This window comes from Coenobita brevimanus, chromosome 68 (genome assembly GCF_032717465.1).
Source record: "Coenobita brevimanus isolate Jiangsu-jjx chromosome 68, ASM3271746v2, whole genome shotgun sequence".
Classification (NCBI taxonomy): Eukaryota; Metazoa; Arthropoda; class Malacostraca; order Decapoda; family Coenobitidae; genus Coenobita; species Coenobita brevimanus.
The window spans coordinates 36,274,431-36,296,292 of NC_137021.1; the positions used below are offsets into that span (position 1 = coordinate 36,274,431).

General features: G+C 42.5%; 1 protein-coding gene across 1 annotated transcript in view; it reads right to left on the minus strand.

The window, feature by feature from the left end:
* LOC145405883 (putative neural-cadherin 2) overlaps positions 1 to 21,862 on the minus strand; it is a 482,786-nt gene that overhangs the window by 129,639 nt on the left and 331,285 nt on the right. The window contains exons 6-8 of the mRNA XM_080277140.1: positions 19,287 to 20,129; positions 16,616 to 17,342; positions 14,646 to 14,879 (exon numbers count right to left, since the gene is read on the minus strand). Of these exons, the coding sequence (XP_080133266.1) occupies positions 14,646 to 14,879; positions 16,616 to 17,342; positions 19,287 to 20,129 (1,804 nt within the window). The remainder of the gene's footprint in view (positions 1 to 14,645; positions 14,880 to 16,615; positions 17,343 to 19,286; positions 20,130 to 21,862) is intronic.

The following is a 21,862-nucleotide window of genomic DNA, read 5'->3' on the forward strand; positions in this document are numbered from 1 at the left end:
CCATGGCCAGTGAAACAACACCCACCATGTGCGGAGGTAATACTATTATTATCTACACATAAAAGACAGTTAGTCCCAAAAATAATAATATATCCTGTGAAATACTCTTATAAATGAGTGAGAATAAAATGCAATAGTTATCTAACTGCTTCCTTGCTTGAGGGAAAAATAGCTATATTCCCACCTATCATATTTTCAGACCACTCTGCACCTGGAGCATCCCGACAGACGAGGGCATCATCATCAGCTCCAGTTTTCCAATCAGGTGAGTTTTACTGCTCTGGCTATGATTTGTACTTAAAAAAACCGTGGGTGACTGGTGCAGTGAAATTTCATTACCCGAACCTCCTTTCCTAGACTAGAGCGGGGGCAGGGCAGGGCAGGCGCGGTGGGGGTGGGATGTAGCAACACCCAGATGCCTCCCCAATTCTAACCCCTCGGAATCCTGGTTTTCTTTCAAGAAACTTATTTTTCATTTTGATTTTTTAACAACTTCATTACATGTAGGTTTTTTCCTTTTCTCCTACACAGGACCCCCCACCATATACGTGGAGACTGGCATCCTACCCCTCCCCTCCAGAAATGCCCAACAACACTCGCGGGGGTAATGGTGCTGGCAGAAGGTGGTCTTGTGCGAACTCAGCCATCACGAACATACTGGAGAGACTGTTGGATCTAGCAGACAAATTCGGCAAAGGTGAGTGGGCACTGGTCACGGACAAGGGAATTCAGGTCCCCCCCACAAACACTTCCACCACGACGCAGACATCCCCACCACCAACTTCCCATCCTCAAAGAACACCCGCTTCAGCAGGACAAGGAGTGACAAACAGTGGGGCTGCCCCCCCTCGGGGAAGTACTGAGAGGGCGGGTCAGGAAACTACGAGTATGAGGTGGGGCAGCAGCAGCAGCAGCAAGAGCAGCAGCAGCAGCAGAAAATATGATGGGGTCACCCAGCTCCGACTTCAAGACTCCTTCCAACCCCAGGAAGGCAGCCGCACCTGCGCGTGGTGGGCGAGGTAAGGGCGTACGGAGGCTCAGGTCAGTTCGGGGACATATTGCCCCGGCTGGTTCAACCCCAGGTCCCACCATTCAGCGACGGCTCAACTTCACACAAAAACAAAAACAACAACAACAACACACACACACACCCTGAACCATCGTCTGAAACACGGGACACTGAGGTCATAGACCTCACTAATCTTACACAGACACAAAGTACACCCTCGGGTCCCTCCCAGCGTTCAGATGGCCATCTCAGTGAAACAGACGCCATGAGCGCCTTTGAAGATTCCTGGGATGGTAATGTGGACGAACTGATGGACGGTTTCCAAAACGCAACCCAAAATCTGCTGTCAAAAATCGATACCAACATTTTCGAGTCCACCCAAAGCATGGACTGAATTGTGTCTGACATATATCGAGGGGGAGGGGTAATATTTTTAGGATGAAATGTATTTCTTGACTTTTTGTGCCATGGAAAAAATAAGGAGTGCGAGTAGCTTATTAAGTGCAGTGAGCTGGGTGGGTGGTAGGTAGTTAGAAAGTAATTTATTCATGTTATGTGCAGAGAGTTGGTAAGTTCCTTTTTAAGTTCTAGAAGGTAATTTTTCATATGTAAAGTGCAGAGTGTTGGTAATAAGTTGCTTTTTAAAGTCTAGAAAGTAATTTTTTTTATGTTAAGTGCAGAGTTGGTAATGAGTTGCTTTTTAAAGTCTATAAAGTAATTCTTTATATGTTAAGTGCAGAGAGTTGGTAATAAGTTGCTTTTTAAAGTCTAGAAAGTAATTTCTTATATGTTTATACTCTGTTCACTTTCACTAGGCTCCAAATCACAGTCTTGATGTCTGGGGTGTAGGATTAACATTGAGCTACAAAACAATGCTGCAAAATGATGAAAATCATGGCCTAGTTAAAATGAATGGATTATAGGACGATGTGAACTTATACCAGTATGTGTAATTTTTCTCTTGTGTGCTGGATTTGTAAGTTTAGATGGACCCCCCCCCCTCGCAGTTATGGATAATTGGGATAGCTATTTTTTAATTAAGTCTACAGTTTACAGTTTCTTTGTACCCTCCACAACATTTCTTTTTACGTGGGTATAATTTTTTAAGCTAATACTGTTGTCTATCTATCTATATACCTAGGCTGCTTCCCCCAAGGAAAGGGAGGTAGCCGAGACAGGACGACACACTCCCCATTTACTCATCCATTCAAACACATTCATTCGCATCTTAGCCCCAAAGGGGAGAACCGACAGATCCTCACCGCACCACACCGCACAGGGGTCAACTGTGCAATGCAATCAGTGACATCCGCAGCAGGGCCTGACAGCAGAGCTGGTTTACCCCTGCCACATCATAACAGACCCATCCCCTTACCCGCACCTGACCTAACTAGCTGATCAGACCAAATGCGGGAGAATATCCCCTCAGGGCTGCGTCATCACTTATCCATTCACAGTTTCTCTCTATTTATTTCTGTCACGCACAGCCACTCTTCCTTGCTCAACAGACATCCCTCTCGCATCCAGCGCTCTCTTCACACTGTCCATCCATCCACTTCGTGGTCTTCCTCTCAGCCTTACACCTCTCACATCAGATCTAGTTATCTTTTTCACCGATTGCTCATTATCCATTCTCTCCATATGCCCAAACCATCGCAACACCCTCTGCTCAACTCTACCAGCCATCTCCCGAACAACTCCAATTCTCCTTCGCATTTCATCATTTCACACTCGATCCATACACGTCACTCCACACATACTCCTCAGACACCTCATCTCCATTACATTCAAACTTTTCCTCTCTGCTACACCCATGTTCCATCCCCATGTCAAGCAGTCGGTACCACAACACCCTCATACAGCCTTCTCTTTACGTCCATTCTAAGCGAACGACATCTAAACACTTTTTTCATTCCTCCCAGCACCTTTCCTACTTCATTTATTCTAAACTTCACTTCTGCATCTATTCTTCCATCCACAGCAACATGTGACCCTAGATATTTAAAACTATCTCCTCAAGCAACTCGCCATTCAAAAATATATTCATCCCCCTACCATCTACCAACCTCGTACACTTCATCACTTTACTCTTATTCTCATTTACTTTCAATTTCCTCCTTTCACACACCCTTCCAAACTCCTCTACCAACTGTCTCAATCTCTCCTCTGAATCAGCCACCAGTACAATACCATCTGCAAACAGCAGCTGCTTCAGATTCCACTCTCCACCATCAACATTCACCAGACTCAGACCTCCACCTAAAACTCTTGCATTCACCTCCCTTACAACACCATCCATGTAAATACTAAACAACCAAGGTGACATCACACATCCCTGTCGCAGCCCCACTCTCACGGGAAACTAATCACTCACAGCATTTCCCACTCTTACACACGCTCTACTATTTACATAAAAACTTTTCACCCCTTTTAGTAACCTACCATCAAGTCCATACAATCTTAAAACAGTCCACAAAGCCTCCCTATCAATTGTATCATACGCTTTCTCTAAATCCATGAAGGCCCAACACACATCCTTGCGTTTTGCTAAATACTTTTCACACACTTGTCTCACAGCAAACACCTGATCCACGCATCTCCTCCCTCTCCTAAAGCCACACTGCTGATCACCAATCACTCCCTCTGTACCCTCTCTAACTCTCATAATTAACACTCTACCATACACCTTACCTACAACACTCAACAGACTTATGCCCCTAAAGCTAGTACATTCATACTTATCACCCTTGTCTTTATACAACGGGACCATACAAGCACTTGCCCAGTACTTTCTCTCTCTCTCTCTCTCTCTCTCTCTCTCTCTCTCTCTCTCTCTCTCTCTCTCCACAATTAAGGCTTCTATGGTAGGTTGGGTGGCGCGGGGCGGACGGGGCTGGTACTGTTGTACCATAAGCAATACGTTAGATAAGCTTTTACTAAAGAATGATGCAGATTTGTAACTAATAACTTTTTCCTAGAGAGCTATAGTTTTTTAATATAATTTTGCTGCAACACAGCTAGTAAGTAAACATTTATATTAGACAGTAAGATGCAGATTTTTTTTTGCTTCCTATCTAGGTATAATTTTTTTACTTAAATATGTTGTTCTGTAAAAATTATGTTAGATCACACGAATTAATGGTACATTAAATAATAAACTAACCACAAAATCCAATGTTTTTTTTCTTTCTTTTAGTGGGATAACAATTACCTCCTGGGGCTTTGTGTAGAGAGGGGAAGGAGGGAGAAAAAAGACGGGTGGGAAAAAAGGGTCCTGGGTGGGGTATCCGTGTGTGTGTGTGTGGTACCAGGATCTCTCCTGCATCGAAGGTTATATAACTTGCTCTTTGTGTGTGTGAGTGTGTGTGTGAGGGTGGCGGGAATAATGTTACGTAACCCTTCTGAGTGCTCTCTCTCTTTCTTTCTCTCTCTCTCTCTCTCTCCACAATTAAGGCGTCTGTGGTAGGTTGGGTGGCGCGGGGCGAACGGGGCTGGTCGGGTAAAAAAGTCAGTGAGGAAACCGTTAGGGGGGGGGAGTGGGGTCTCTCTCTCTCTCTCTCTCTCTCTCTCTCTCTCCCCACAATTAAGGACACAGGCTGGCTGGTTGGTTGGAGTGTTTTAAAACCTCCACACATAACCCGTTAAATAAAACCATAGATGACATTTTGAAATAGAACAAATATGTTACGAGGACCACATGTGATTTCTTTTTTTACCACTAGGGATAAACATGCTCTTAGTTCAAACACCTGGGGGGGGGGGTTAACACCATCTCTCTTTCTCTCTCTACAAATCGAACCTCTGTTTTACCAAGTGGGGAATGAAATAACATGTTTCAAGCTGTATTTACCAAACATGTTGCAGTAACTGGGGAAGGGGGGGACGGGGTGATGCAACAGTACCATGGGGAGGGGGGGGGGTCACGTGTACAAACATGGTGGTGGTGGTGGGGTGAGGGGGGCCAAGTGTACAAACATGTTCTTGGTGGTGGTGGTGGTGGGGTGAGGGGGGCCACGTGTACAAACATGTTCTTGGTGGTGGTGGTGGCGGCGGGGTGAGGGGGGCCACGTGTACAAACATGTTCTTGGTGGTAGTGGTGGTCGGGTGAGGGGGGCCACGTGTACAAACATGTTCTTGGTGGTGGTGGTGGTCGGGTGAGGGGGGCCACGTGTACAAACATGTTCTTGGTGGTGGTGGTGGTCGGGTGAGGGGGGCCACGTGTACAAACATGTTCTTGGTGGTGGTGGTGGTCGGGTGAGGGGGGGCCACGTGTACAAACATGTTCTTGGTGGTGGTGGTGGTGGGGTGAGGGGGGCCACGTGTACAAACATGTTCTTGGTGGTGGTGGTGGTGGGGTGAGGGGGGCTACGTGTACAAACATGTTCTTGGTGGTGGTGGTGTTGGGGGGGTGGGGGGGGCTACGTGTACAAACACGAAGTAACATGATCTTTCAACCTGGATTACCAAACATGATGCAATAACTGGGGAAGGGGGCGAGGGGGGAGCGGGGATCACGTGTACAAACACGATATAACATGTTCTTGGTGGTGGTGGGGGTGACGCAACAATACCTGGGGGTCACGTGTACAAACAGGATATAACATGTTCTTGGGGGGGTGATGCAACAATACCTGAAAGGGGGGGGATACGTTCCGGATGTGGGTTCAAGGTCATGCCAAGGTCATTGGGTACAAAAAGGTCAATGACCTCTACGGCCTCTAACACCTGCTGACTCATCACCTGCCATGCACCTGTGTACCCAACGTACCCTAAAGGCCAAAGGTCAAGGTCATCAGGTTTGAGGCACAGGTGTACCCAACGTACCCAATGTACCCCCAAGGTCATCAGGTATGAGACACAGGTGTACCCAACGTACCCAATTTACCCTAAAGGTCAAAGGTCAAGGTCATCACGCCTGTGGCATTTTTTACCCTACTCTCTAGTGTACGAAAACGCACACTTTACCACTGTACCACGGAGGCTCCATATATATATATATATATATATATATATATATATATATATAGATATATAGATATATATATATACAAGATGCTACCCGAAAGTTCCAGTAATCTGAATATTGTAGGAAAATAAGTTGCCTTACCTCCTAGTTCTCACTGTCGCCTTTCAAGTAGTCCGCTTGGGCATGTATACAGTGGTCTCAGCGTTTTTTCCATAAGTCCATGCATCCCTGGAAGGCGTCAGGCGTGATTGTCTTGACCACTTCCTGCAATTCTGTCTGGATCTCCTCAATCGAGTCAAATCGACGCCCTTTCAGTCGTAATTTCAGCTTGGGAAAAAGGAAAAAGTCGCAGGAGGCAAGGTCAGGCGAATAGGGTGGGTGGAGAATGACTACCGTGTTAGTGGAAGCCAGGAACTGTCGGACAACAATTATTGATGTGTGGGGAGGGGCGTTGTCATGATGCAAGACCCAGTCCTTATTTTTCTACTGTTCTGGACATTTGTGGTGGATGTTCTTCCTCAGATGCTGCAAAACTTCACAGTAAAACTTTCTGCTGACAGACTGACCGGGTGGGAAGAATTTCTTGTGAACAATCCTTTGGATATTGAAGAACACGATCAACATTGATTTCACATTGCTGCGCCATTGGTCCGCCATTGCAAAACCGCCAAACTATCTACACACCACGTTACAATAGTAAGCATAGCTCAACAACATGTCCGCTCACAGACACAGCCAGGGCCATATTGAAGCACAAGGAGTGCTGCTGACTCCGCCTAGTGGCAAAAGGTAAAACTGCAAGCGGTTGGCTCCCTTTGTTCAAATTACTGGAACTTATGGGTAGCACCTCGTCTATATATATATATATATATATATATATATATATATATATATATATATATATATATATATTGCATTGGTGATTTTAATGCGATTGTTGGCAGTAGTAGGGATGGCTTTGAAGATTGTATGGGTAAGGAGGGTGTTGGTATAAGAAAAGAAAATGGGGTGCGACTTGCAAGCTTTTGTTTGGCAAATGGCCTTATAATTGGTGGAACTATCTTTGAGCATAGAAAAATACATAAGACTACTTGGATTTCACCATGTGGTAAATATTGTAACCAGATTGACCACATTGCAATTAGCAGAAGGCATAGGAGTTATTTGCAAGATGTTTGCGTAAGGAAGGGGGCAGATATAGGTAGTGATCATCAACTTGTTGTGTCAAAGATTAAAATAAAACTTAAGAGAAACGTTAATGGTAATTGTACAGGAGGTAATAATTATGATTTTGATGAGCTGAGAAGTGATGAGAGCACGAGGGAAAAGTTTCGGTGCGAATGTAGAAACAGGTTTCTAGTCCTGCAGACTTTGATGGAATCTGAAGACAATGATATTAATCAAATGTGGAGAGAGGTAAAAGAGGTTTTGCATGAGAGTGCTAAGGTTACTATTAAGAAAAAGGGAAAAGCGAGAAGGAAAAAGTGGATGTCAGATGAAACATGGAATGTATTTCAGAAAAGGAAAGAGGCTAAGTTAAGAAGTGAAGAACAACATGTTGATGACCAGGTAGTTGAAGTACTTAGAGCAAATACTGGAGTTTACATTCTGAAGTAAAAAGACTCGTTAGACGTGATAAGAGGAGACTATATGATGAAAAGGCGACAGAGACAGAAATTAAATTAAGTAAAATGACGGTCAGAGCACAAGAGCAGCGTATCAGGCCATAAAGGAGTTAACTGGGACTGAAAAGAGAAGGAAGGAAATACCTGTACGAGATAGAAATGGTAATTTGATGACTAAAGATTTGGATATAAAAGGAAGATGGAAAGAGCACTTTGAATCTGTTCTAAATAGACCAATCCCAGCTGAAGAGGACATTTTGCCAGCCGAGAGAGATTTGCAGATAGAAACAGGGGATATAACTTTGGAAGAGGTAGCAAAATCTATAAAGGAGCTAAAGAATTTTAAGGCTCCAGGTGAGGATGGAATATTCCCTGAAATGCTTAAGGTGGAAAATGACGAGTTGATGAATGCGCTTTTGAAACTTTTTAATGTGGCTTGGGATCATGGTGGAATTCCAGAAGAGTGGAAAAATGGAGTGATTATAAAAATACCAAAAAGGGGAGATTTAAGTGTGTGTGGCAATTGGAGGGGGATAACTTTGACACCTGTAGTTGCAAAAGTCTTTTCCAAAATCTTGTTGAACAGAATAGAGCCAGTAATTGATATAATTTTAAGAGAAGAACAAGAAGGATTTAGAAAGGGTCGAGGTTGTAATGATCTGATTTTTATTGTAAGACATCTAATGCAACAAGCTAATGAGATAAAAATGCCACTTAACATGTGTTTTGTGGATTTTGAAAAGGCGTTTGATAGTGTTTCACGTGGAGCTATGTTGAAAATTATGAGATTCTGTGGTATACCAGAAAAGTTTGTAAATATTATTAGAAGCCTGCATGAAGGTACTTTTTGTAAGGTAATGGTGGGTGGTTCTTTGAGTGATCCATTTGAAGTTAGGTCAGGAGTGATTCAAGGAGGGGTTCTTTCGCCATTGTTGTTTGTTTTGGTTATGGATTATGTTATGAAAAAGGTTGTAAGGAGAACAGGTGCAGGAATTAACTGGAAAGAAAATAAGAAGCTGATGGATTTGGACTATGCTGATGATATTGTACTGATTTGCGGAAGTATTTACGAGATGCAGAGGGTGCTCGATTGTCTGGTGAAGGAAGGAGAAAAAGTGGGATTGGTAATAAATTGTGGAAAGACTGAAATTATTAATATGAACGTGGAGAACCAAATCGATTGTGTAATTGGGAATAATGTGGTGAAGAATGTAGAAAACTTTAAATATCTGGGAACGATTGTATCATCTAATGGATCATTAAACAATGAAATTGAGGAGAGGATTAGACAGGCTTGGCGAGCTGTTGGAATGTTGAAATCTGTTTGGAATAATAATATGCTTTCGGTACATACTAAAGTGAAAATTTACAAGTCCATGGTTAGACCAATTTTAATTTACGGGCATGAGTCATGGTACAGTACAATTGCAACAGATCAGAAAGTATTAGGATTTGAGAATAAAATACTGAGAAGGATTCTTGGGGTAAAGTGGCAAGACAGAGTTACAAATGAAAGAGTCAGGGATATTACGAGAGTGGAACCAGTTAATGAATATGTGAGACTGTCTCGCTGGAAGTGGCTGGGGCACATATACAGAAAAGAAGGTTGTTTAATACAGGATGTGCCAGAGTGGATTGCTAGAGGAAGAAGAGGTAGAGGTAGGCCGAGGGAAACCTGGTTGAGGACAATGAAAAAAGAAGCAGGAGAGGAGTGTTGCTGGGACCTGAAGGAGATGGCAAGAGACAAATATTGGTGGAGAGAGTTCATTGAGGCCCTATGCATTCCGTGGGGTGCCACAGGAAATGATTGATTGATATATATATATATATATATATATTTATATACTGTATGTATATATATATATATATATATATATATATATATATATATATATTGTGGGTGTGTGTGTGTGTGTGTGTGTGTGTGTGTAATAATCACAATAATTTATTAGGTACACTAAAGGATGTCAATGTAAATATGTTCCTAGCCCACTGCTTAGTTAGCTTCAATATCGAGCTGCATTTTTTATTGTATTCTGGCTATCACAAAAGGCTTATATTCATCTTAGGAAGTACTTATCTGTAGGTAGAAGTCTCAACAGTTCATTTAGATCAGTGGTTCCCAAAGTGGGCGGTGGAAAGATCCAGGGTGACAGTGACGTACCGTGGGAGCTTGATGAAAAAAAATGGGCGGCAGGGGGACGGAAGGGTAGCATCAGAACTAAGCCTTTTTTTTTTTACAAAATATAAATGAGAAAGTCTAAGTCACAAACGAGTAAGTGTTTGTAGGCTTTACAAAGAATAAATATAACATAGAATTGTACACGAAAGCATGGTTTTATTTTATTTTGTGGTTCGAAGTCGAAGTTAAAAGTTCAAACTTTTCGTTTATATCTTGGTAACGTGGTCTGGACACTATAGGCACCACACGCCAACAGCCAGCCAGTCAGCCAGCAGACACAGTAGTGAGTTCATTCTGTAAGAGCTGGTAAAGTACGTATGAACACAGTTACGTAGTCAAATTAATGTATGATATCTTTCCATGTAACTATAATAACCTCTTGGGATTGGTAAAGTATAAAGCTGCTTTAAGTAGAATATACGACATTATTCACCATGGCACGTAGGCTACAAAGGGCACTACATATGACTTTGCAAAGCAGAGATCACGGAGATATCCACTGATGCAGTAGTTTATTCACTTTTCAGTGAAATAAATATACGTAGTTTAGTTTTCAATTTCTTCTAATGAATTCTGAAATTAATATACTATTCTTACCTGAGCCTCCTCCAAATTTAAAAACTATCATTTTATTTCTCCCACCTTTTGGTGCAGAGCTTACTTTTTCACATTACCTTATATGGTTCATGGTATTTTAGGGGCTGGTAAGCTAAAAGTTCTCCACTTTTAATACAATTACAAGTTTACAACTTTTCATTCTCAATTTTATATTCATTATCTTTTCATTGGCCTGTAAGAATGAAGTCAGTTTAGGCTTTCACCAATACAAATATTTTAATTGCTGTTTGGTCTATTATCCAAGTTCTATACCATGCACTTTAAATTACATATTCAGCTTCACACAGAAATACTGCCCGTGCTAGAATATCCATTAGTGTGTGTGTCAGGAAGTAATTGGTTTAATAATTATATACAATATATATATTTGTTTACTGCTTTAATTCTCTAAATATAGCTTTTCATGTGGCTTCAAAATGCTCGCTCGCCACCCCACCCATGTGTGGAGGTGGGAGTAGGGGGGCCTCCTAAATAGCCCCTCCCCCAAGGAAAATTGAAATGACGCTCCTGATACTTTACGCGTGACATGAACATATTTCATATACTGTACATTCCGTTGTAGTCTCTGTTGGTCCTTTTCTTCCTGTTACAGTATTTCAGATTCCTCATAGCAATCGTTTGTTGTTCCTCCTCTTCCGGCAAGTTTATTTTTATTTACTTTTTTTTTTTTATGCGACCGTGGTCACTTTTAATCTACATAAAGTCGAGTGGTGGTAATTAGAATATGTTACCTTACTGACTGTGGTTACACAGAATTAATCCTTTGAGGAACCGAACTTTCTTTGTTGGTCTTAATTACTGTAGATCTCATTTGAAACTTACTCTCATTAGTAAACAACAACATTGATTTTGTTACTCACTAAATTAATTATTCCATTTTCCCATCTATCGCTGCCACTTATTTATTTTTCTGTATTTTTTTTTCCACGCTCCCCAGCAGCTACAAATTACACACTATTTTCTTTTCTTCAAGGGAATAAAGGGCAATGGTACCCAAATTAGATTCCTCCTTCCTAGCCACCCTTCTCTCTCCTGTTTTCCAAAGGGCTCCTGCCTCTCTTCTAGTCACACCCCTCGTACGCCCACGTCTATCACTTCCACTAACCCTAAGTACAGTTGAGAGCCATTAGTTCCCCAGCAATTCCATTGCCTCAGCTTTGCACTTCAGGCATGTCTGGCACTTTCCTCCCTGGTACGTCAAGTCAAAGAGAATTACCAATCGGCAGAAAAACAGTCCGGGCCTCTCTCGGCTTCGGAATTATCCAGCAGAGGAAAGTAGGTAGAAGAGCTGACAAATTAGGAGAATTTTTGTCCCTGGTCGTAGGCAGGGCCATGAAGCAGGATATATATATATATATATATATATATATATATATATATATATATATATATATATATATATATATATATGCTTATTGTACATATTTGCTTATGTTAAGGTGTTGGCGAGGGGCGCCTTTGCGAGGTGGCCCTGATATAATTGGGCGTCTCCGCTACCTGATTATATAAAAGTTCCTCAACTCCCTTATCACCTGAAAGGGGGATGATGGACTTCAGACAGATGGCGACTACTGCCTGCAGTCACTCTGGTTCACATTCAGATGAACCTGGGGTCAAACGACATCATGAACAGCTATTTCTAAGATTAAAAAATATCGGTTAACGATAAAATAATTGAAAGTATAACTCAAGAAAATTAATCTCTGGTCACAGCATAAGCAATAAACTATTCACGTGTATACAATCTCTGGTAGCAAAATATCCCCAGCAGAAGTTACCTCCTGTTGGGATGCCTGGAAACCCATTTGTTTTTTTTATAAGAATCTATATTTGTTGCAATGGATGTCTACGTGATGAACACCGAATTCAAAGCCAAGTACTCTTAGGTCACATCAGCGACTAACACTCACCATTCAGTACGCAGAAACAACTGCTGGCTGAATTACGTAAAATGACAGGCCACAAACACAAACGTGTCCCAGCTCTTCACGGACATAATTATGTGGAGCCAGTGATGTGAGTAGAGCACGGTATTATCTTCGTGATGAATGCGCTGTTTAGTATGACGCGCAGAATAGTAACAACATCTGTTCACAATAGTTCCCTGACTCGCCGTTAAAAAATACTGTAGAGGTTGTCACACACATTTGCCGACTAGCTTCCACTGGGTCATGATCTGGGCAAGTCACTTTTCAATCGTCCAGTTTAGGTATGTTAGTGACAAGAAACCGAATACCCAGAATGTGAACCAACGAAATGGTGGATGCACTGACCATGTAAGAAAATTAGTTCTATATTGCCGCAAGAAGACATCGTACTCGGTTCTTGTCTTTAGTTTTGTGTGTTGTATATAGCTCACAACAAGCACATATAGTACACAGATATGTCAGCAGCATGAGAGGCAATGATGTGAATACTTTACAATATGGACAATATGGATGTGAGAGACCTGAATTGGAAGATTGGGTCGATCCCTCCACGTATTTCAGAAATCAGAAAGCTTTAATCCAACAGTGGGATGGGCATGGTTAAGTCTGAGTTATTTTGACGGGTTAAAAACTATTTAATGCACTGATAGCTGAAGTGAGGCATAGTAAATGAATGAATAGGTGCAACGTGTCGGCATTAGCAATTTTCATCCAGACCAACACTACTGAATACTTTGATTCGAAATTTTCCGATTCCGGTCTCACTGTGAACAAGCTATTAGTTCACAGAAGTTACCAACTCTATCCACAGTATGCTTAATAACCTTTATCTCTCACCCCAAGTTCATTCACAGCTGCCACAAATTCCAAGCTTGAACTCCACCTAATCCCCTAAAACTTACCCCTTAGTCCCAATCAGCCACTAACTCCTACTTTTGTTGTTGTTGTTGTTGAAAAGAGTTCAAGTTCGGATGAAACTATCATACCTTCACCTGAAACAATGTCTCTATGTGGATATAATTCGACTACAGATTCCGACCCTCACCATCCAGCTCCATTCACAGAGGAAAGAGAGGAAGAGTGGAAGTGAGAAAGAGGAGAATAAGAAGTAATTCCTTGAAAAGAGAGCTGAATGACATTTAAAATAGAGACAATGCAGCAAGGAGATTCTAGACAGAAATATACAGTATGCTCTGCATTCTTTTTTTACAGGGTAGTGTTCGTTTTGGCATAAGAGACTTCGTAGTAGTTCTTCCTTCGCGTTTTTCAATAATATTTTGTTGTATGCTACTTACGTCTCCTGATACATAGTTTACAGCAGTAACATACAAGGCGTGATTGGGATGAACTGTAGGAAATTAATTGATTAGGACGAATTGCAACGAAGTCTCTCACACCAGAAAGAATACGACTCACGGCTACGCTTCCATTAACATTAGTTCATTAATATTAACAAGGAGAAGAATTTCATTCTCTTGCTGCTTATTCTCTGTAACTCAGTGGGAGAATGAAATGATAATGTAATCCTGTATCTATTTCAAAGCATTTCTATATGACTAGTAGCAGATACTAGTGGTAATCTCTTGTTATAACTCAGCACTCAAGATGGAGATGGCAATTTTCGTCTAATTAAGTGGACTGAATATACGGTAGTTCTTTCACCTTAGCCTACCCTAGATTTTTCCGCCTTTTGCAGCTTATGATACGTTGCTCAGTGACAGAAAAGCACAGTGTTATGACTCTACGTCCTTTCCATAACACTTCTTTGTGACTAACACCATGTACTTGTGTTTCTCTGTTGTTACAGGTCAGCATTCAGGATGGAGATGGATCAATTTTAGGCCAAGTTAGAGAAAATACAGTATAGTAACCAAGGAGATTCATACCTACTGCATAACCAAAGCTCAACGAGCATTGGTTATGAAGTATTTAAGTTGTGGAAATGACCTACTTCCCTCGGATGAAAACAAACCGAGTATTTAAGCTATGGGAGTGCCCAACTTTCTCATATGAGAATTAACCGATTACTCGTATAATGTGGCCTAATTCCCTCACACGAAAACAAACCGAATGTTTAACTTATAGGGGAGCCCCAATGCACTCCTACAGGAACAAATTGAGTGCCATTACTTCCCCAGATGAAAAAGAATCGACCATTTATATTGTTGAAGTTACCTAATTCTCTCAGATGAAAACAAACCGAGTACTTAAGGTCTAGAAGTGACCTTAATACCTGCATGTGAACACAAAACGAATACATAAGTTATAGAACTGGCCTAATTCCCTCATATGAAAACAAATCGACTATAATTCCTACCTCTCAGTCCACCCCCATCCACGGCAGCCACCTGGATGCTGTACTCTGGCGTGGTCTCCCGGTCCAGGCAGCAGACGGCGGTGGTGACAAGGCCTGTGTCTGGGTTGACGGCGAAGATCTCCTGCCCTGACCGCTCCTCCACCACGTTGCCCTCGATGGAGTAGGTCAGGCGGCCGTTGGTGCTGTTGTCCTGGTCGTCGGCATCCCATGCCCACACCACGCCAGCCGACAGGTCTGGAATCGGGAAAATAATACAAAGCGATCGATTATAAACGCTCCCCTTCCACTCTGCCGGGTGATATCCCGTGTCTTGTGAGGACGGCTCAGTCAACGTTATCAGCACCTATCCTGCATCATCTATTCGTTTCCTACTCCGACTGCCATCCCCACTCCCACACCAGCAGCCTGAGCCGTCCCCAGAAATACAAGATACCACCAGAGGAGTTTGGAGTAGAGCGCTATATACGGCCCATCCCATATATCAGTTCACACCACGCCCAGTCCAGGGCCTGAAAAAAAAAAAAAAAAAAATCCATACGGTATAAAATGTGTGCATGTAAAATCCCATGCATATAAAATTTCAAGAGTAAAAAATCCAGTACATGAAAAGTCTCTTACGCGTGTAATTGAGTGCATGAAAAATTCCGTGTGTGAAAAATCTCCGCGGGAAAAGTCTAATTTTTTCCCTCCACGAAATGACATTGGATTCAGCATATCAATATCCTGGTAAAATGCGCGCGCGCACGCACGCACGCGCACACACACACACACACACACACACACACACACACACACACACACACACACACACACACACACACACACACACACACACACACACACACACACAAAGTCAATAAAATAGTCAGGAGCTAGCAAGAAATAGCATATATAATTTGCCATCATCTTTTTAAGTTATTCAAGCAACGAGTAGATGACACATTTATCCTGAAGGGAAATATTTTGTAGTTATATTGTTAATGAAAGCCATATCTATACCGTCTACGAGAGAGAGAGAGAGAGAGAGAGAGAGAGAGAGAGAGAGAGAGAGAGAGAGAGAGAGAGAGAGAGGAAGAAAAATATGCAATATGAATAACGAACAAGAAAGACATGTAGATACATACGTAAATAAATACAACACATACATACATATATACATACATACACAGATTGATAGAGGGGTGACGAGAAAAAAATAAGCAGTGTGGATAATGTATAAGATAAACGGAGCGAGCGAGCGAGAGAGAGAGAGAGAGAGAGAGAGAGAGAGAGAGAGAGAGAGAGAGAGAGAGTTAAGAAAACATTTAATGTATATAAAGTACTTTTGAAGTCACAATAAAATCTTACAATACCGGATACGTCGTCAGATCACTTCAGTCCAATTACACCTTGTTCTTAATGAAGCAACCATCATAATGTTTCCTTTAGCTTTATGGGAGATCTTTTCTGGTGAAGGTGTTAGGGAAGACTATATTAAACCTCTCCATTTCATTCAATCTCCCTAGAGTATTAGTAAAATAGTCCCTAAGAAACAAGATATAAATATAAAAATCCATCATCGGGGTCGAGGAAATAATCTCATTTATATTAGGGTTTTACGGGCGTTGGTAATGACAAATTATTCTGCATGATTAAGGATTCGTTGGAGCAATCCCTGTGAATAACGTGACAGTATTAGTATTGTTAATTGTGTTATTGAGGGTAACAACCAAAGGCTGTTAAATCTGCGGCGCGCTGATTAATATTTGTGACTGACCTGGATTTGAGTGTGTGTGTGTGTGTGTGTGTGTGAGAGACAGATAGACAGGGGAAGAGGAAGAGGAGGAGGAGGAGGGGAAGAAGAAGATGACACAAGAGTGAGAACAAAAGAGAACGGTAAACTGCCAAATAACACCATATAAGACTTAGGTGTAAGCTGCCAGTCAACCCATATCACCACATTAATCTGGCTCACTAATCTACACACTCACCTATGGGTCCATTCTCCTGCACCTCCCCGTAGATGGTGGCATTCGGGAAGACGGGAGCATTGTCATTCACGTCCCTCACCACCACCGTCACCACCGTCTCAGCTACATGCACGTGCCCTCTCCTCATCTCCTCCACCAGGCCTTCCAACACTTCTTGTCTCCTCTTGGACTCCTCATCTCGCTTTCTGTCTTCGTCTTGGTCGTCCTCAGTTCCCTTGTCAGCGTTATTTTTACCCTGTACCTTCAGCCTCTTCTTGGTTCCTTTAGCCCGATTTCTGTGTTTTCCTTGATTGCCCTTATTTTCGCTATCAGTGTTTGCTTCATTGCTTAGCTTTTCTAACTTTTTTTCCTTTGACGTATTCCTAGTTGTCCCCGGTTCTTCTTTGTCATTTTCCCCTTCTTGCTTGTTCCCGTTTACTTTTGTCATATCTCTCTTTTGATTTTGACTACCTTTCACCCCTTGTTCACCATCCTCGTTCTCTCCATTTTCCACATTTAGGTTATACGAAAAGCTGCTTAGACTAGGGCAGCCCCCACCCTGTGCTGAAAATCTCTTCACATACTCGCGATTTTCATTCAGTATGTTTGGGTAGGGCTGGTCCATTTGTAGATTGTTAACGTGGGGTTCGTGAAGTGGTGATATGTGTGTACTTCGTGGGTCATGTGACATTTTATTCGTGGGGCCTTTGCTGTGTAGTCGTTTCTTTACGTTGCGGTCATGTGGTTCCTGGTTTACTTTATCAGTTAATAATTTTGCTGATTTAGATTTTGTTGTTTTCCCCCTTTTCGACCTGTCTTTTGCCCCAGATATCGTTTGTTTTCTCTTTCCTTTATCCTTTGTCTCTTCCACAGCAACACCCTCAAAAGGATAAAAAATGTTCGACTCATTTATTATTTCTTTTTCTCCTTTATTCTCTTTTCCCTCTGATCTGCCGCTTTCCCATGTTCGTTCCCCTGTTTTGCTATGTATTCTATTTTTGTTTTTTTCAGTTTTTCTTGTGCTTCCGCTTCTTCCTACTGTTTCTCCTTCGTTTGATCTACCTGAATTCAAAGATACCCCACGTAATAATTTCCCCAAGTCTCTATCTCTGTCCTTTGAAGTATCGATTACCTCTCCCATTAGTCTATTTACACCTAGTCCTGGATACAGGTGAATCGAAGCATTGGTATTATTATTCCCTACATCTGAACGCGACTGATTTACTTTAAGCTTAGTTACCTCAAAATCGACGGGCAATAATCTACGCTTACGGTTAGACTGCTGATGCTTCTTGTGAACTAGGTATCGTGGTCTGGTTTTCACCCAATTTTTGTTTGGGCCTTTATTAACACTCGATGTATGAGGGCGGTTTTGTGGGCGAAGAGAGCGAATTGGATTGGAATGTATGCTACGATGAGGCAGGTGTGACTGCTTCTCTGATGTTGCATGCTGTGTGAGGCTGACTGAGTAGGATGGGTACTGTTGATCTACTGATTCTGGATGACTGTGTAACTGTGATGGATGAGGATTGTCAGTTTTCACTGGGAAGCTAGAATGTCCATTGCTAGACGAATGGAATGAGTGTTGATTGTTTTGATGCAAAGGATGATGAGCTTTTGTGTGAATGTGTGGGCCTATATTGGGTTGAGATGGGTGTTCAGCTGGGTGGGAAAATTCTGAATGGTTCGCCGCGTGGTGCGAGTGTTGATAATTGCTTACTTGTGGGTAAGGGTCTGACTGTGACAGGTGTGGAATAGGGTAGGAAAGGAGGAATATTCCTTGTTCATTCTTCCTTCCCCTATTTCTCCGTGTTTTGTGTCCTTCACTGACGAGATGAGCACACTTGTTTCCAACTGGCTTGTTGACCGTTTTGATCTTCCGTTCTTTCTTTGTTTTATCAACTGGAGCTTTTGATGTTCTTTCCGTGGCAGTCCCACGGATAAGACTTTTGTCACGTAATTTTCTCTTCCTCTCCTCTGATATTTTGTTCTCCATAGATTCTCCATATTCCATTCGCCATTCACTTGGTATTCTGCTTTCTCTGTTATGAAGTGCAGTGCGATTTTCTTTACTCATTTCATTTTTCGTTCTTATGTCCTCATGTTGCATCCCTGCAATCTTGTTTGTCCCTGTTTTTGGCTTCGCCCTGGGCATTTTTCGAGTTCCTACGATGGGTTTCTCTTTGATTGTTTCTCCTTTCTCTGTGACCTTTCTCCCTAGGAGGAGGGATGAAGCAGAGGACGAAGCTAGATCAATAAAATTCTTATTTTTTGTCTTGATATCAGGTGGCTGAGCTGAGTACTTGGATTTCAGTTTATGGCTATCATGAATGGCTGTCTCGCCTTTGGTTGGCACTGGATTGACAACAGATAAAGTCAACTGCTTCCTGGCATTCTGGTGAAGGGGTCTGAATGATCTAGGTATTTTCGAGCCCTTGGAAGAAAAGTCCTCACTCCCAGACATGAAACTGGAGTCGGCAGCACTAAAGTACCATCCCATTTTGAGCACATTTGGCTTGACATTTGGCTCATTAGTCGAGAATTCAAAATCAGAGTTCCGTACATGGCTGTGACCTAATGTCTGGGAGGTTTTTTGTTGATAAAGAGACGGAAATGTTTGATGCATTGCGACTCTAGACTGATTTTGTTGGTTATACCAACAATCTGTCAAAGTTCTGTTGTGACTGCTCACAGAAGATTCGGCAGTTCGTGGACTGTCAGTATGATCGTTACCTTGAATGTAAGCACGCTTCCGTTTTGCACTACTGAGTAAAAACGTCTTGAAATCATTGATTCCAAAATACGACTGAGTACGATTCTCATCATAAATTAGCATTTCTGAACGTGCTGCAGTAAAGTCAGAGAGACGTTTGGTTTCCGACGATGAAGATGATGACTTGGTAACTTTGGAGCTCTTGAGGAGAGGTGGGGTAGTACCTGGGTGGAGATTAGTGACATGTTCTAAGGAGTAAGTCTGAACAGGCTGGGTAACATCTGGTTGAGTATGAGCAGAACTAGTCCTATGGTCAGATGAGAGTCGAGTCGCGACGAGCTTTTGAGTCTTGCTGAATTCTGAAGTCTGAGCTCGAACGCGGAAGAAATCATGCTTCTGATGACTGTGTGGGCTGGACACAGAAAATATATTGTTTTTGGCATCAGAATCCTGGTGAACATAGGCTTGCTGTCGTGGAAGTATGGAACTTGAATCTTGAGCATAACTAAAGTCGACATTAACGAGCTCATTGTTTGGAACCAACTCGGAACTGAGCCCTCTGTTTGTGGTGTGGATGGGCAGAGCATGACGAGGCTCTTGGACATGGGTTGTAGTAGAGGTGGCCGGCTGTGGTGGTGAGATCCAGGGACGGCGGGAGGCCCTGGAGCCTGTGAAGGTGGAGGGAAGTGGTGGTGAGAGGCGGGGGCGACGAGATGCTCTAATGGCGGCGGCAGCTAGAGAAGGGGACACCCACTGACCGTCTCTCACTTGCACCTTCACTTTCCACACACCCCGACCAGAAGGCGGGTCTCTATCGACTGCCTGAAGAAACAGAAATAATAGTAGTAGTAGTAGCAGCAATAATAATAATAATCATCATCATCATCCGGACCTCCTTTCCCACCAAAGGGCAGGGTGAGGAATAGCAATGTCCAGACGGCCCAAATTTACCCAATCCAATGAGCCACACATCCATTCACTCATCATTCAAGCCCCCCAAACCCTGGCTCTATCGGATACGCCAAAAACATTCAACACGTTCTGTAGCTTCACATAAACGTATCTGATTGAGTCAATCTGGATGCTGCCACGTTAAAAAAAGGGGTGCCAAAATCCCTGATCATGCACTTCTCACAACATTCATCCAGCCAACTCGATCTCTTGTCAGTTCCCTAGCCTCACCGACTTCCAAACCTCTCTTCCTCACACTCTCATCCACTATATCTCTCCAACTTCTCCTTGGCCTGCCTCGCCTCCTCCCTCCTTCAAATTCGCTCAGATATACCTTTTTCACCACTCTATTGTTATCCATTCTCTTCACGTGACCATATCATCTCAGTACACTCTCTTTGATTCTGGTGTCCACAGTCCTCCTTACTCCACATCTTTCACGAATCATATTATTTCGTATCCTATCCACCCTCTGAACTCCACACACATTCCTCAGCAGTCCCATCTCCACTGCTCTTACTCTTGACTTTTCATTTTCATGCTACTCCATAGTCTCACATCCATATGTTAAAGTTTGCACTAACACTCCTTCATGTAAGCCTCGTGCAGCTGCAACACTCAAACCTCTGTTTCTTACCAAGGCCTTCATTGCACCAGCTACTTTTCTTCCTTGTGTCACTCTACTTTCAACTTCTTTTGCACATTTTCCTCTCTTTTCTATCACTGTACCCAGGTATTTAAACTCTCTCACCAATTCTAGTCTCTCTCCATTCACTGTAACATCACACTGGGAGTCACCTTCTTTCTCAATATCCATCACTTTACTTTTTTCTACGTTTACTCTCAAGGCACGACACTTACAGACATCAGCAAGACTCTGCACTAGCTACCAAGTTCTTGTCCGGTACTTGCAGGCAGTACTGCATCATCAGCATACAACAAATTTGAGATATTCCATCCATCACCATTCATTACCAACGCCATCCCTCTCTCCATTACTCGTGTTTTTACTTCTCTCATCACCTCATCCATATATATACTAAACAACCATGTGGACATCACACAACCTTCCCGCACGCCCACACCGATTGTGAACCATTCACTTAGCTGCCCATTAACTCTTACACATGCTTCGCTACCATCATCAAAATCTCTTGACAGCACCTAGCAGCTTACCATCTACACCGTACATGCGCAGAACTTTCCACAGTCCCTCTCTGTCTACTTTGTTGTATGCTTTTTCCAGATCCGCGAATACCATAAACACCTTATGGTCCTTCTCACAAGCCTTCTCTGCTATCTGTCTCACTGCAAATATTTGATCCACACATCCTCTGCCACTCCTAAAGCCACCCTGTTCATCACTCACTAGGACTTCTGACATCTCTCTTATTTTCTTTATAATAATTCTTCCACATACCTTCCCTACCACACTCAATAAACATGTGCCACGAGAATTCTTGCACTCACTTCGCTCACCTTTATTTTTGTACAAGGGTTCAATCACAGCATTTTTCCACTCTGCAGGCACAGTTTCACTCATCCAAGCCTTCTTACATATCTCCAACAAGCACTTCATTCCACCCTCTCCACTACACTTAAGC